Below are 14,015 nucleotides of genomic sequence, written 5' to 3'. Positions count from 1 at the left end.
CCCCCCCCCACCCCCCCCCCCAAAAAAAAAGGAAAAAAAAAAAGAGGGAAAAAAAGTAACTGACAGGTTCATCTGAGGAGCTACTATTCCTGATCTCAGGTAATAAAGCCAAAAAGTCCAATACCTTGTTCTGGACTCTGCTGAAGACATTTAGCAACATGCTGTAGAATTTTTCTATCTGGAAGGACTTGGCAGGTGTGTAGTACTGCAGTGGAACAGCAGAAAGAGTTCAGCAGGGCTGAGGCTGTTAGATGTACGCATATAGCCATTCAAGTTTGCTTTTTATGCAGTTTCTGTAACATAGCTGGAAATATTGTCTGTACATGGCTAGCTGCTCACCTAAATATAGGCAATGAATTTGGGTTTAGAGTTCTTAACAGCAGCTTTATCTGTTCAATACTGATTTCATACCTGTACAATTTCTTCCTTATAGGTCTGTTCTTCTTGGGTCCAGAGGGCTTGATATATCCCATATCTCTCAGCGACTAGAAAGTCTTAGTGCAGCCACTACATTTGAGCCTCTTGAACCTGTGAAGGATACTGACATCCAGGTAGGGGCAATTTAGATGTATGAATTAATTACACTGTCTTAGCAACAACCATTCCTGTGTTGTGGTTTAAGCTCTGTTAAGGCCATTGTAGAAATAATCTTGTTCTGTGCTTAATTCCCTGGCTAGAGGAAGTACAGAGGAAAGATGTTTCATTCAATGATGACAGATGTTTGAGTTAGTCATTAGAGGCAGCAGTATGTTACAAGATCTTCAGAAGTGCTTAAGTTCCTAACTCATGCTGATGTCATGAGGAGCTAGGTACTTACCGCCTATGTGGAGCTGTCTGTCTGTTTTGCAAGGCTAAATTTCACTGGGATGCCTTTTCCCGTAGTTTTGAGGCCTCTTTTATGTCTGGTTGGAAGAACCTGTAATGAACTACTTGGGAATTTTGAGCTGTTGGAGTAGGGAACACTTAAGTCAATGTGCATGATGCAGAATAAAGGAGGTGGGTAGAGCTGCTTTCATTCTGTATCGCAGATGTTACAACCTTGTCATGTTGGTAGACTTACTTGCCATGTTTGCTGTGTTGCACCAGTGTGACTTAATTTCATAGATTTTCCTGCAGATTACCTCTTGCACATCCTCTGGTGTCTCGGAGGTTAACATGACCCATCTATTTTCACTTCACAATAGTTGCCTATCTCTAGAATATCTCTCAGCATACTGCTCTTTTTTCCATCAAGAAGAAATCTGCTGTATTCATTACTCGGTTAAGAGCTAGCTATGGGATTGATGTTGTGGGTTGCTTTGAAGAAGGTAGTCTTAATTATTGGTTAATCAGTTTGAGGCTTCTGTTCTCTCTCCTTACTGATAGATGGCTAAATTAGGATGCTCAAAAGGGTTTTAAGCTCTTATTTTTCACAGCCTAGATATGCCCTAAACTACTTACCTTCAGAAGAGAATTCCCTTGGTGGGGAGGGAGGAGTGGGAAGAGTTATGTTTCATCTGAGCTGCCCATTTTGGGCAGACAGGCCTTTAGTCTAGTCTTGTAGTGTTAGGAGTCCTGTTCTGTCTTCAGGTAGATTGACTTAACTCTATACCCTAAGGACTGCAGCCATTCCAGGAGTGCGAATGTGGACTCTGGGTCTTGTGGCAGGGAGACGTTGCCTTGCTGTGCAAGCATCGGCTCATCGGTATCTTCAGTCCTGTTGCCCTCGGAAAGCAGGGGTGTGGGTGTGTGTGTAGGAGAACTGAATAACTTGGAGGATTTCACATGTTTGTTGCAGATGGGATTTCTTGTTGTGACTTTGCTCCTCTTCACCTTCTGGCAATTCCTAGCCTTGTTTTGGTTGCCTCCTCTCACCATCCCCAGATGATTTTACACACTTTTTCAGCAAGGAATAGTACACTCTGGAGACTTTATCTGTTGTGTAATCGTAGGGTGAGAGCTTTAAAGCTGCTGGCATTATTCACTTTCTGTCTTTTCTCATTTTATTCCTTTGTTCCAATTTCTGATATTGTTGTATTCCATATTAGTGATGTTAAACTTAGCACATATCTTCCTTGACCCCATTCTGTCTAAATTTTTTCCAAAAACTCTTCCTTCTTTTCTTTTTTTAGGTTTACTACTGCTGTTAATTCTTCTTTGATTTCTGGTGCTTTTTCTTTCTCCTTTAGGAGAAATTTTATAGTAGATTCTCAAGCCCAGAAGTGGTGGAGCTTTTGACTCTTTGGTTTGAATTGTGTAGACATATGGACAAACAGCAGTGCTTCTTGATAGGATTGTGTGATATTCATATCTTTCTTGATTTTTCTAGTTACTTGACCAAAATGTGCGGCTTCCTTTCCTATTTGTACCACATCTTGAGGCCTGATCATTGTATGGGCATTTGATACTGTTGATCAAATTTTTCTTCTCATATTCTTCATTAGATTTTTGACTGATGCCAATACTTTAATGTTTTTCATTAAAATGCATTGATTTCTTTAAAAGTGAAACTTTAAGTTTGAAATTGTGACAGTTCGTATTATGGACTAAGCTTGCTATAATCTATTAAAATGATTTAAATGAAAACAGCAAGCGTTTTTTGTCTTGATGAAGCCTTCTCAAATTTTAATGAGTTAAATGCTGCTTAAAAAAAAGGTGTGGGATCAAAGTATTTTTACCTTTGAGATCAGCATAAGCTTTATGAATGTCGATGTTACATGTTGTATGAAATTACCACGAGTATTTATTTCATCCTTTTCAATGTACAGAATGCTATTTACATTTTTATAAATGTCAGCCAATTCATTTTCTGTGTCACTTCAATTCATTTTTGTTTCAGTTTAGGTAGCAGATGCAGAGACAGTTTTCTTGACGTTACCTTGTTCAACCCATGTTAAGAAACTGGTGTTAAAATATGTTTTTACTGCTTTCATCTTAGAATTTCTGAATTAAAAAACAGACAGGTGTGGGGCTTTCTTAATTATGAAAGCTGGAAGGATGTGGGACCAGATCTTTCAAAGTATTTTGCCACCTGGAAGTGATAAATACCTCAGGAGATTTTTCAGCCATGCTTAAACATTTTGGATACCTGAATCCCATTGATTTCAACTCCAGGTGGTTTGTGTGGGATTTGGGTACCTAACTGTACTGCTGGCATTCTTAAATTCCTTTAGAATTGGCCCACTTGCATCTGTGGGTGCCAAAATGCCTGTGTTTTTAACTGTCATTTTCAATCTGTCTTTTCACTACTAAAGTTAGTTATTTCCTTTGAGAGTAAGACAGTTTGAAATGCAAACATTTTGAAATACAAGCTGGATATTTTTTTCTTTATAGAAGACAGTTTAATTGATTAAACATTTTAAAATGGTCTAATTGAATTTTAATTTCCATCCTAGTGGAGTCTGACACAGAGCATGTGTGTATGTGTGTAAATGTAATCTAATAAACTTCGCATTCATTGTTTTCTAACTTAACAATGATTAAGGTTGTGTGTGTATATATATTGTGCTTGTTAAATAAGTTAAATAGTGTGACCATAGATGCAATTGTATCCTGTTTAAAAAAGTAAGTTTCAGTATTAGCATAGCATTAATTGCAAATTAACCTGTTTAAATGGCCATATCAGCCAATGAGATTCAGCCCTTCCTTTAGGAAAACAGCTAAAAATTACAAATGAAAAACAGGATTAAAATCAATTACTTAAATCAAAGTTCCCTGTTTGCTGTTTTGAATCATGATTTAACATTGGTGATTTAATCAGTGATCACTTTGATTTAAATCAAACTACTCATGTCTGAGGCCTAATATACGTGTGCTTTGAATCTTAATTTCTTTTGCAGGACATGTGCAGCAAGTGTTCACAGTAAATTGGCTAAAACTGATCTGCAGTGAGAAGCATGGCACTCCATTTTAGGTGATTTTGCAGGCTTATGAGTAACATGCAGGAGTTTTAAATGTTTTGTCCCTGTTTAACTGGTAGTTAACAGGTACAAGTATTTTTGTGCTGTTTTGCAGAACATCATCCTCTGCTTTGTCTGAGGACATTTGCAGTCAAATCTCAAGCTGTCTGGCTGATGTCAGCAATGGTCTGTTGTCTGAAAATCCTTGCTTAGAATATGGACGACTCTGCATTCGTCTATAGGTTCTGGTACACAAGCAGGAACAACGGGATCTTGTCCTTTTAAAGAAATTTTTATTAAGGTTTTGGCGTTAGCTGTATAAGAGCATCTTTGTGTTATACAATACCGATTGTCCTTCAATTAGATCTGTTAACTGAGTAGGTCTGAATTTATGTAATGCTTTAGAGAAGAATGCGCTACAAAAGCTTCCTGTGTTGTTTTTCTCATACCTTTTCTTCTGATGATTATGTTGGGATTTGTTTTCTTTTGCCCTAGTGAATGGCTTCCTAAAGCTCCTTGAGTTTCACAGTTTATTTTGGTCAGATTTAGCCATCTCTTTACACTGTGTCCTGGAGGGCAATGTGCAGAGCAATATAAGGAAGGAATCTGGCTCATCGTTTTGCAGGACTCTACTATTCCTCTGCTATTACTCAATATTTACACAGTCATAGTGGTTACTCTTAACACTGGTAGGCTTTAATTTTGTGAATGGAGAAGAGCTGTTCTGTTCTGCATCAGACCTGCAGCCAGCGCTTTCTGACATTACCATTACTCTTTTTTAACCAACAAAAACTTTTTCCCCCCAAATTAGTGGGACTTGGTTCACAATTTATTGTCAGCCTTGCAGACTCAGCAGTCCTTTCCCAGTCCTGTTTTACTTTGTCTTTTTCTGATGCTCAACTTTTATATTTGGAAGCCTTTATGGCTTGCAACACATATGTTTAGCCTTAAATCCTGTCTGAACCTTGTCCGTGTTACTGGTAGCAGCACTTCCGGTATTCCTGCAGGTGGGGCGTTCCTCAAGCTTTCAGTCTGTCCAATTAGTGTTATCAGCTCAGGAATATTTTACGGTGTTGTTTTATTAAGAAGCAGAAGCATTTTTCAGGCAAGCACCTGGATCTGCACGTCTGCCCGCTCTTCCTCCTCGTGAAGCTGCAGTGGGGCCCTGCGTCGGTACCGTCCGCGCGTGCCACGTTGCAGGGGTAGGTGGTGTCCCCAGAGGGCGCTTGCACGAGAGGTGCAACTCTGACGCTTGGGCTTTGCTGACTGTTGTGCTTATGTGAGGGTCACAAATACAGTTAATGTTTGTTGTATAAATTTTAGGTTTCTGCTGGATTTTAAAAGCTATCAGAGCTCGTAGAGCATGAAAATACTCCTTGAACTTCCTGCCATGTGTTCCCACATCACTTCTTTGCATCCAGGACTATTGCCAAAAAAGAAGAAATCAGCTGTGATTTCCCTGACACTTGAGCTTCTCCAGCTCTGTTGCCTAAATTATTTACTTATTGTCTCCATCCCTTCTTATGTTGCAGTCTATTCTAGCAGCCTGTATGTGGGCAGCATAGAGAGATTTGCTAGGATCTAATCTCTCAAACAAGGGCAGTCAGCACTGCAGAGGGAGAATTCTGAGAAATATCCTGTATCTTCTAGACAGTGAAACACAACAAGAAGAGTCAAAGAAGGGAGCATCCTAGGGCATGAGGCCCCAGGACACCGATGTCAGACATTCAGGCAGTGTAAGAGGATCCAGGAATTCACCTTAATAGAAGCCTCACCTTGTGTTGACAAACGAGAGGGACTTTCTGTACAGAAGCTCTTCTAAACTATACTCTGTAGTGCTGACTAAAAAGTGCACCAGATTGCAGCTCAATTAATTATCTGAATTATTTATCAGTTGTAGATTGCTTGTACATAAAAGGGGTGAGTCCAGGAAATATCTCCCACTAGAGCAGTCGGCTGGGAAGATTATGAAAAAGATTTTAGGCTTGCCACTTAAATTATAGGAATTTGTATTTTTCTCCTCTCATTTCAGAGATTGTGTTCTTAAATTGTACGCAACGCAGCAAGCATTTCTCACAACAAATCCAGCTCTCAACAATTTCAACATAAAGAATGAGTTTTTAAATTGTCAGTGAGCCCTGTTTTGGCAGAATCTTTTCAAAGTTGAATATGGTGTGTGATGCTGTATTTAGCACATAAATGCATGTTTTTCCATTTTTCATTTCTTCATGGCTTTTAAAAATGTTGATCATGCAGAACAGCCTCTCAAAGTTCGGAGGGGTGTGTGTGTGTAAACATACACTGAGGTTGTGTTCAGAAATGGGATTTTTTCCCACTATTTGAAGGGGGCAAACTGTGATGTCCTCTTATAATGAGCACTCATTGTAGCAGACCTCTCTTAGGTCCCAATAATGGCAGCGAAAGGAGAAACTGCACAACCTTTTCCGATATTTGTAATGGTTGTGATACGTAAGCTAGGACCTGGATGTGGCCCTCGCGCTCTTTGTTTTAGGTGTGGGTTTCATGGAGAGGTTTGGTGCTGCTGTAGTAAACCTGTTTGGAGTACCTGCTAGGAGTTAGGCTGATCCTTGATCCCGCAAGCTAACTTATACCTACTAAGAGACTTTGATTCTAGTATGCATCAAGCCCTATGTGCTTTGTTTTAACTTGTAGTGATAGTTTGATACTAGATGTAGCCCCCGTATATTTTAAAATGTCTCAAGATCAAAATCAAAGTGATAATTTCAAGGAATGGTGGTGTTCAAGCTTTTAAGTCTTGGTCCAGCTCTCTGTGGATCTTTGATAAGACTCCTGGAAACGGATGTGAGCTCTTCTTCCCTACGTCATTTTATCTACTTAGAAAATCTGAGGTGAAGTCCTGCTTCCAGTACGCTGAATGAGAATTTTATTTGCCTTCAGAGGGACTAAAATTTTTTCATTTCTATGAGAATTTCATCTTGTGCTTCTGGTCTAGGCAAAGCTGAAATTAAAGGTTGCATACTGGGGTTTATTTTGTTTTCAATTTCTGGGCATGGATGTTAGGCGTATTGACTGAATAGCTCTTTAAAGGTCCAGATACAGAAATAAGAGCTTTTATCTAAATGAGGGCAGAAGGTTAGACTCAAATTTGTCTAAGTGGTAGCTGAGACAGATTGAAATTAAAATCTGGGATATTTTCCGGTTTTTCAGGATACCATGGGCAGGCTTTGTATCAAAGGCAGCTTTGACTTTCATTTCAATGTTACAGTTTTGGGGCAGAATTTCCTCCCAAGATACCTGTCCCAGTGCTGTGTGTGTGTGTGTGACTCTCAATTTAAAAATGTTTCTCCTGACTTTGGGTGCTGAAAGGGTGCATTATTCAACCAGTGTGGGCTTTTATTGTTGTTTTATACTATTATTTGTGATATACTTTGTGGTATATACCAGAATAATAACAAAGCCTGTGGTGATGTACTAGAGTGTAACTAAAATCAGAGTTTATAAATGGAAATGCTGACACAACCTTAAAGGGGCAACCTCAAGTGCTGTTCACCATCCATTGTTTGCATTAGCTTAGCCCAAAAATGCATTTTTCCTTTTGCAGATTTTGTCCTTTCCCATTTGCCAAACATTGATTTCTCCCCCCCCCCCCCAAGTCCTTCAATTCTAATGGAGCTTGAAATTAAGGTGGCTTTATTTTTCTGTCGCTTCCTTGTTCACCCTAATCGATGATGCCAGCACAGCTGTGGGGACCTTTTAACCGTTGCAGAGCCAGCACAGTGAATGCAAATGGGTAACCTTCTACTTGTTTTTTTAGGGCTGGTTTGTTAGCTGTTTTCTTTGCATTGCTGCAGCCCTAATGAAAAATTATTTGCAGTTGTAGTTGTGGAATTTTACAAAAGCTGTAGAAATCTTGCACTCTAAAAATATCTCTCACCATGAAGGTTCTCAGAAGTGGGGGGTTTTTTTCCTCCCATTAGAATCGCAGTCTAGGATCGAACCCTGCTGTCTTTGCTTAGGTTGTCTCTTGGCTTTGTTCAGGATTTGACCCCTAATGTGTATGTTTATGCATGTAAATCAAGAAGAATATAGATATCCTGGCAACTAAATGTAGCCAGAGGCAGCTTTATCACAATTAGATAAAAAGTGGAGATGTGGAATGAAGCTATTCTTTGGCATGCAGTGAAAGGAGTACTGGATTAAGTGATGTGAGCCTTAAAAATATAAATCACCTAAAAGAAGGGAGAAATATGAGCCCATCCGAGAGGAGATGAGGAAGTTCTTGTAACATGTAACAAGTTTATGTAAATCTGTAACGGATGAGTACAGCCTGTGGCCTTCTGCAGAAAGGTGGGACTTGGGAGGCTTTTGCGGCAGGCAGCCGGGGTTAGCTAGCCCGCCTGCCACCTGCCCGACAGTCGCTCTCCCGGGTCCCCTCTGAGCGAACGGATCGGCCCCGATCTGCTGAAGGCCCGTGCGGATCAAGGGTTGCACCAGGAAAGGCCAAGGCATGCATAGGCTGCGGGGTGAGTGAGGAGTGGGGCTTAAAAGTGCAGGGCTTTCTGTTTCAAAGCTGGCATGTTAAAAAAGAAAAAAAAATCATAACAGGCAGCTCTTCTGGCATTGGTAGGTGAGTCAGTATCATTGTATAAAAGAGAAAAGAATAACATCGGGAATGTGTTTGGGTGGGGTTTTTTGCTTGGTCATTTGCTACTTCACTCCCTTAAAGTTTATATGTAAGAAGCAGTTTCCTGTAGTTGTCATCAGTGACTTAATTGCATGAATCAGTAGTCCAGTTTTAAACTACCCTGGCCTTATTACCTCAGAAAAACCTGTGGTATATTTAATGTAGAATATCCTGTAACATTTCATCAGTAGTTCATGTTACACTCATCCAGTAAATGTGTGATATCAAATTATTTTTGATTTTCTTGTTTGCATGGTCACAAGCTAATTTGAGTAATTGTCTAGTGATCTTCCAGTTCATCATGCTTCTGCATTGTGGGTTCCTAAATGTCAGGGGTTAGAAACGGGGAGAAGAGGGACATGGTCTGCCTCCCCTTCTCTTTATCAGGAGAGTGAGAGAGCATGGAAGGGATGTCTCAAAACCTTATGCTAATGCAAGGTCATGAGATGGAAAAATCAAGAACTGTTGTTCTAGTGGATATGTTTATTGATCTATCTGAATTCTGCACTGTCCTGGCACATTTTGTATTGCCTGTCTGCTTGATCCAGATCTGTTCCTTGCATCTCAAATAGGTATGACTAGGCTGCTTAAACAACGTGGAACATCTGTACAGCATGAACATCTTAAAACTAAGACCAGATTTTGAGTCATAATGCTTGGCTTTACCCCCACCCATCACCACCACTTTTTTTTCTCCTTACGCTGAATTTGCTGCACAGCTTTGCTCTTCCCTATGAAAACTGCTTCCATGTCATGCTTCCATGGAGAGGCAAAGATCCCTTTCGGTACGAAAGGCAGTTTGGGGAATCACATCTCCTGCCTCTGGGATGCAGCCTCTCCTGTAGCAAGGTGAGGACCTCTCTACTCCTCACTAGCGCTGCAGGACCATTTAAAGTGCCACATGTAGCTGGAACTCTAGAGCAAACCTGGGCCAGTGAAGTGTGGTCGTTTGAGTTAACTTCTCAGAGACCCTGCATGGAGAAATGTTACTGTTGCAGAAAGTACTGTGGGATCATTCATGATTTTCTGTTGCATCTTATCAGGAGGGCAACACAGTACCTCTGCCATCTCAATGATTTAGTGTTCACTGAGGTCTTCTATTGACTACAGCCTTAGACAGCCCGTACTTAGCATGTGCAAATGGACTACTGGAATTAGTGTTTACATGGTGCTGCAGAAATTCAGTAGAGCTGTTTAATCTCTGATTATGCAACTTGAATACTGGCGAGAAGAAACAATGCTGAGATACAAATTCTTGCAACCTGGCAATTTGCCGCCTTCATGTATCGTGTGATAGAGCAATTACTTGAGCTAAAGAGATGGCTTTATTTATTTATTTGAGGCTCAAATGTGGCTTTTGCAGAGCACCACTCCATTTTGCTTTGTAAAATATTGATATTCCCATCAATTCTGAAACCATTACAGAGAAAGCTTTATGGGAGAGGATTTGGGGATTTCCAGTATCTTGATTATAGCTCTGAAATAACAGATCTGCAGGGCTGTGCTGGAATTTGATAGTGGAACTGACTATAGACAGAAGTGAGCCCAATCCATATCTCTTGCATTTAAGAAAAAAAAGAGGGGGGGATTAACATGTGAGTAAATTAGGTTTCTAAAATATTAAGAGCATATTGGATAGTAACAACACAAAGATCAGTTTGGAGTGTTTTTGTTGTGTTTTTTCTTTTTCCTTCTTTCTTTTTGAGGCAGTCCTGTTCTTGGCTGAATGCTCCCTGGTACGGCATTCCTCTACCTCTGTGGAAAAAAGCAGCAGAGACTCTGGGCTTGTTCATAGCCATGCGTAGATTTTGGCACTGGGACTTCTTGAAAGTGGCAGAAGCTTTCAGCCCCAGTATTGCACTTAGGACAGCTGAAACGCAGTAGTGGGTTAATGGATTTAAGCTATAGTTTCAGAGGTTTGGGATTGGAAACTGAACATTTACCTATTTAAATCAGGTACAGCTCTTCTGAAACGGACACTTGAAGCAAGTTTCTGAACTGCTATGGAGAAGAAAAGAGTTCCGACCACCTGCAAACTCTTCCCAACAAGGCTCTTCATCAGATCTGTTAGGAAAAAAACAGTGGCTGCTGCAGCTTCCCCTCTGCTTTAGCCTCCCTGATTTACTCGGCCTCTCGGAAGCGTTACTCTGCTGATGAATTCCACTGCGCTTTATTACTAAACCATTTGCGTAATTTAGCAGTCTGGGGAAGGCCGCAGGTATGTTGTTGTGTGTGCCCTCTTCTCCACTGTCTAGTAATTAATCAGTTTGAATCCACATCCAAAATCTTAATCCTAGGCATTATCAACCCTTGATTTAAAAAGGTCTTTAGCTCGAAAGTGTGTAAACTGTTTACTGGTGCCTGGATTTCAAACTGGCCATGTATTTGAGCTTCCCCCCTGCAAAACAGCAGCCTGAAAATAGGGCAACTTGCAGTTGAAATGTTTGGGTTGTGCATATGGATGTTTTCTAACTTTTCTTTTTGAAGTCAACATGAATTCTTGTTCTTGCCAAGATACACTTTTCTGAAGGAAAGTTGCAGCCTTTTGAGGTGGAACTGAGGACAAATGTTTGGTTCACTCATTCCAATTTTTGGCACCAGTTCTGTTCTCACTGCCTCCTTTCTGTGTTTTCTGTCTTTTATTTCTTATCTTCTTCCATTCCCCCCCAGCTGTAGCTATTCCTTTTGCTTTCCTTCTCTGGATTCATTTCTTACCTGCTGCCTGTTCTTTACTCTTTTTTCTTTTTTTTTTTCTTTGGACAAATTTTAGTTGCAAGAGGGTTAAGCTAAAACATTGAAATCCTGCTTAAACAAAGAGTAGATGTTGTCAAATGTCCCTTGTGTTGTTTTTCCATGCACATGGAAATGGCCTAAAGAAATACAGGGAGTCAAGTATGGGAATTATCTATGCCGTTTCATTCTTTGTATCTCGGGGAACGTGCATGTTGTGCTTGAACCAAGAAGATCTGCTTACGTGGCATTTTGAGCCACAGCTAACATTTCTTTCCAATTTAATTGGAACAACACGTTTAATTGTTGCTCAGTAAAAATGGCCCAGGAAGCTTGGAGAGACTTAAGGTTTTAAAATAACTTTATGGAGAATAAATTAGTGTGTTGTGTGTTGTCAGCTTTCGTGACTTCAGGGCAAGTTTGTAGTGTCCTTTCAAAGCAGTGACTTCTGGAAGCGAGTCATTATGTGTGATATGCTGTGTTTGTTGCAGGGTGGAGGTGGGAAGGGGAGAGAGGATTTCTAGCCCGGCTCGTTTTGGGGGAGCAAGGGGAAAGCTTGACAGTGTGAGCCGAGTGCCATTTAAAGGCTCGTGAGTGAAGAGAGACTGAAGTGTGGTAAACAAATGTGTTTAATTTCACAGTTCTTTAGTAGCTCTGTTGGCTACACTAGACCTGAATTGGAGCAGAGATGTGGGATTAGCTGAATCTGCATTTGCAGATCAGGCGCTGATCTAGGGATGCACCTATTCCGTTGCCTTTGCGTGCTTATGATGACCAGACCCAGACAATTCACAGGAGAAGCACTGACAAAGATGCTTGTGGGAATATCTGCTTGCTTTATTAGGCTGCATCCTGTTCTCTAGTGGTTAGAGACTGGTTAAAGTCCTGAAGCATGAGGTGTAATACTCATTCTACAATTTCATCCTTAAACACAGCTCTAGATGTTGTCAATATCCATATACATATTGAGTCATTTTTTTAATCCCATTACATTTTTGGCCTTGCCATCTTCCTGTGGTAGTTGGTTCCACAGTTCAATTACAGATTGTGTTAAAATTTATTTTCTTTTATTGGTTTGGAGCTTGGCATCGTGTAAATTTAAAAGATATCCTCTCCTTTTTGTTCAGAGCTGTATGAACTCAGTCTGGATTTGCCCTTTCTAGATCATTTATTTCAGACTTTTAATGCCTCTGCTCTTATTTGGTTGCTTTCTCATGCTATCCATCCCCAACGTGTTCCAATCTCATGTCACGTAAGGGGGTATACATGCTTCTGCAAATTCCCCAAATCTGTATATGTTCTGCAGTGTTTTCTTTTAAGGTTGACCATCCAGCTTACACAGTATTCTTGATAAGGCTACATCACTGTTTGGTTTCTTTGATAATGAAGTTTAGTGTAGCCAAACTTGGTATGAAAGGTAGAAGCAGCGAACTGTGAAGGATTTGATTCTAATCTTAGAGAAGTGGGAGTGTACAGGTGGGAATATCATACAGTATCATGACAAATCCTCATCTCTAAATGCATTTGCAACCCAATATGATTCTTCAGGCCAGATTCTAATATACGGGAAAAGAATCAGAAGAGAAATTTCTGAAGAGAAGTGGGGGAGGGAATGGAGGCAAAGAACATTGCAAATAAATGAGTGGGAACCTACATGTTATCTCCAGATCCTCTCGGCAGTAATTGATTTTGCCTGCTATGGTTACCATATAGTAACTATGATGAAACATTCATTATTTCTTTCCTCCTCTGCCTCAAGGCTTGTAACAGAAAATGGCATGTTTGAATCCTTTTACTCTGTCTGTTAAGTAGGTGCAAAAAGCTAAAGGCTCTAATGAATCCGAAACCAGCAGTTACTCTGCAGTAGAAAGACCCACCATTCCCTTGACTAAAAACAAGCCTCACCGTCCTGAGCTGCTAGTGGAAGCTGCTTGCAAAGCCGACCTCACAGGAATCGCACACCTGGACATCATGCTCTTGCTTTTCATAGAGCTAGCCCTGCTATCTTTCTCTTAAGAGTCCCTGTCTAGCTTGATTTTAATTTATCCAAAGTTAAAGATGGCATATCCAGAAAATTTGCAGTGCATTTCTAACTGTAAAAGGCTTGACTGCTCAACAGATACTGTGAATCAATATTGCTTCTCTCTTAGTTTTGTTTTGCTATTTGACTTGAGGTTAATGTTCAGCTTCATATTTGCTGGTAGGATGAAGTACGTGATAGTACTGTATATAATTAGTAAATGTGCTACACTAAATGTTTTGTTGTTTCTCTGTGGTTTTGTACCCTTAGAAGACACCTCATTCTCTGTCTTTTCTAATGCGCTCTGTTTTTTTCCACCTCTCTCTGGGGAATAACATTGTGTCTTCTCAATGCTTTTAGTTTTTAATAACCTTGTGCTTTAGTGAAGTATCGAAATAAGCACTCAAAATGGATGCCTCTTCTGGTTTGCCGTTGCTGGACCTGGGGAGAGCTGACGTAGGAAGGGGTTACCATCAATTAGTCGGGTAAAGTCTTTGGCTAAGGATTGATTCTGTAACTTTTCTACTCGGTTGTGTTCCTCTTGAGGGAAGTCATAATAATAGAATCATCATCTCCTTTCCCTCTTTCCCCTAGGTTACTGTGTTTGCTTGTTTTTCCTTGTTATCTGAGCCTTACACGTTTCTTTTCAGAAGCTTTGGAGGAATCTGTCCAGCATGTGAGGCGTTTTATGCTGTGTCATTTGAAAGCTGTCGGGAGAAGA

General features: G+C 40.3%; 1 protein-coding gene across 2 annotated transcripts in view; it reads left to right on the top strand.

Moving 5' to 3' along the window:
- NUP93 (nucleoporin 93) overlaps positions 1-14,015 on the top strand; it is an 85,845-nt gene that overhangs the window by 8,102 nt on the left and 63,728 nt on the right. Inside the window, exon 3 of one of the 2 annotated variants that reach the window (XM_064519453.1) lies at positions 434-551. The exons of the other annotated variant lie outside the window; for it this stretch is intronic. Within the exon in view, the coding sequence (XP_064375523.1) occupies positions 434-551 (118 nt within the window). The remainder of the gene's footprint in view (positions 1-433; positions 552-14,015) is intronic. 2 annotated transcript variants of the gene reach the window in all.

This window comes from Dromaius novaehollandiae, chromosome 13, assembly GCF_036370855.1.
Source record: "Dromaius novaehollandiae isolate bDroNov1 chromosome 13, bDroNov1.hap1, whole genome shotgun sequence".
NCBI classification, from domain to species: Eukaryota; Metazoa; Chordata; class Aves; order Casuariiformes; family Dromaiidae; genus Dromaius; species Dromaius novaehollandiae.
Note: the sequence above shows the minus strand (reverse complement) of the source record. Positions and strands in the feature narration are given on the sequence as shown.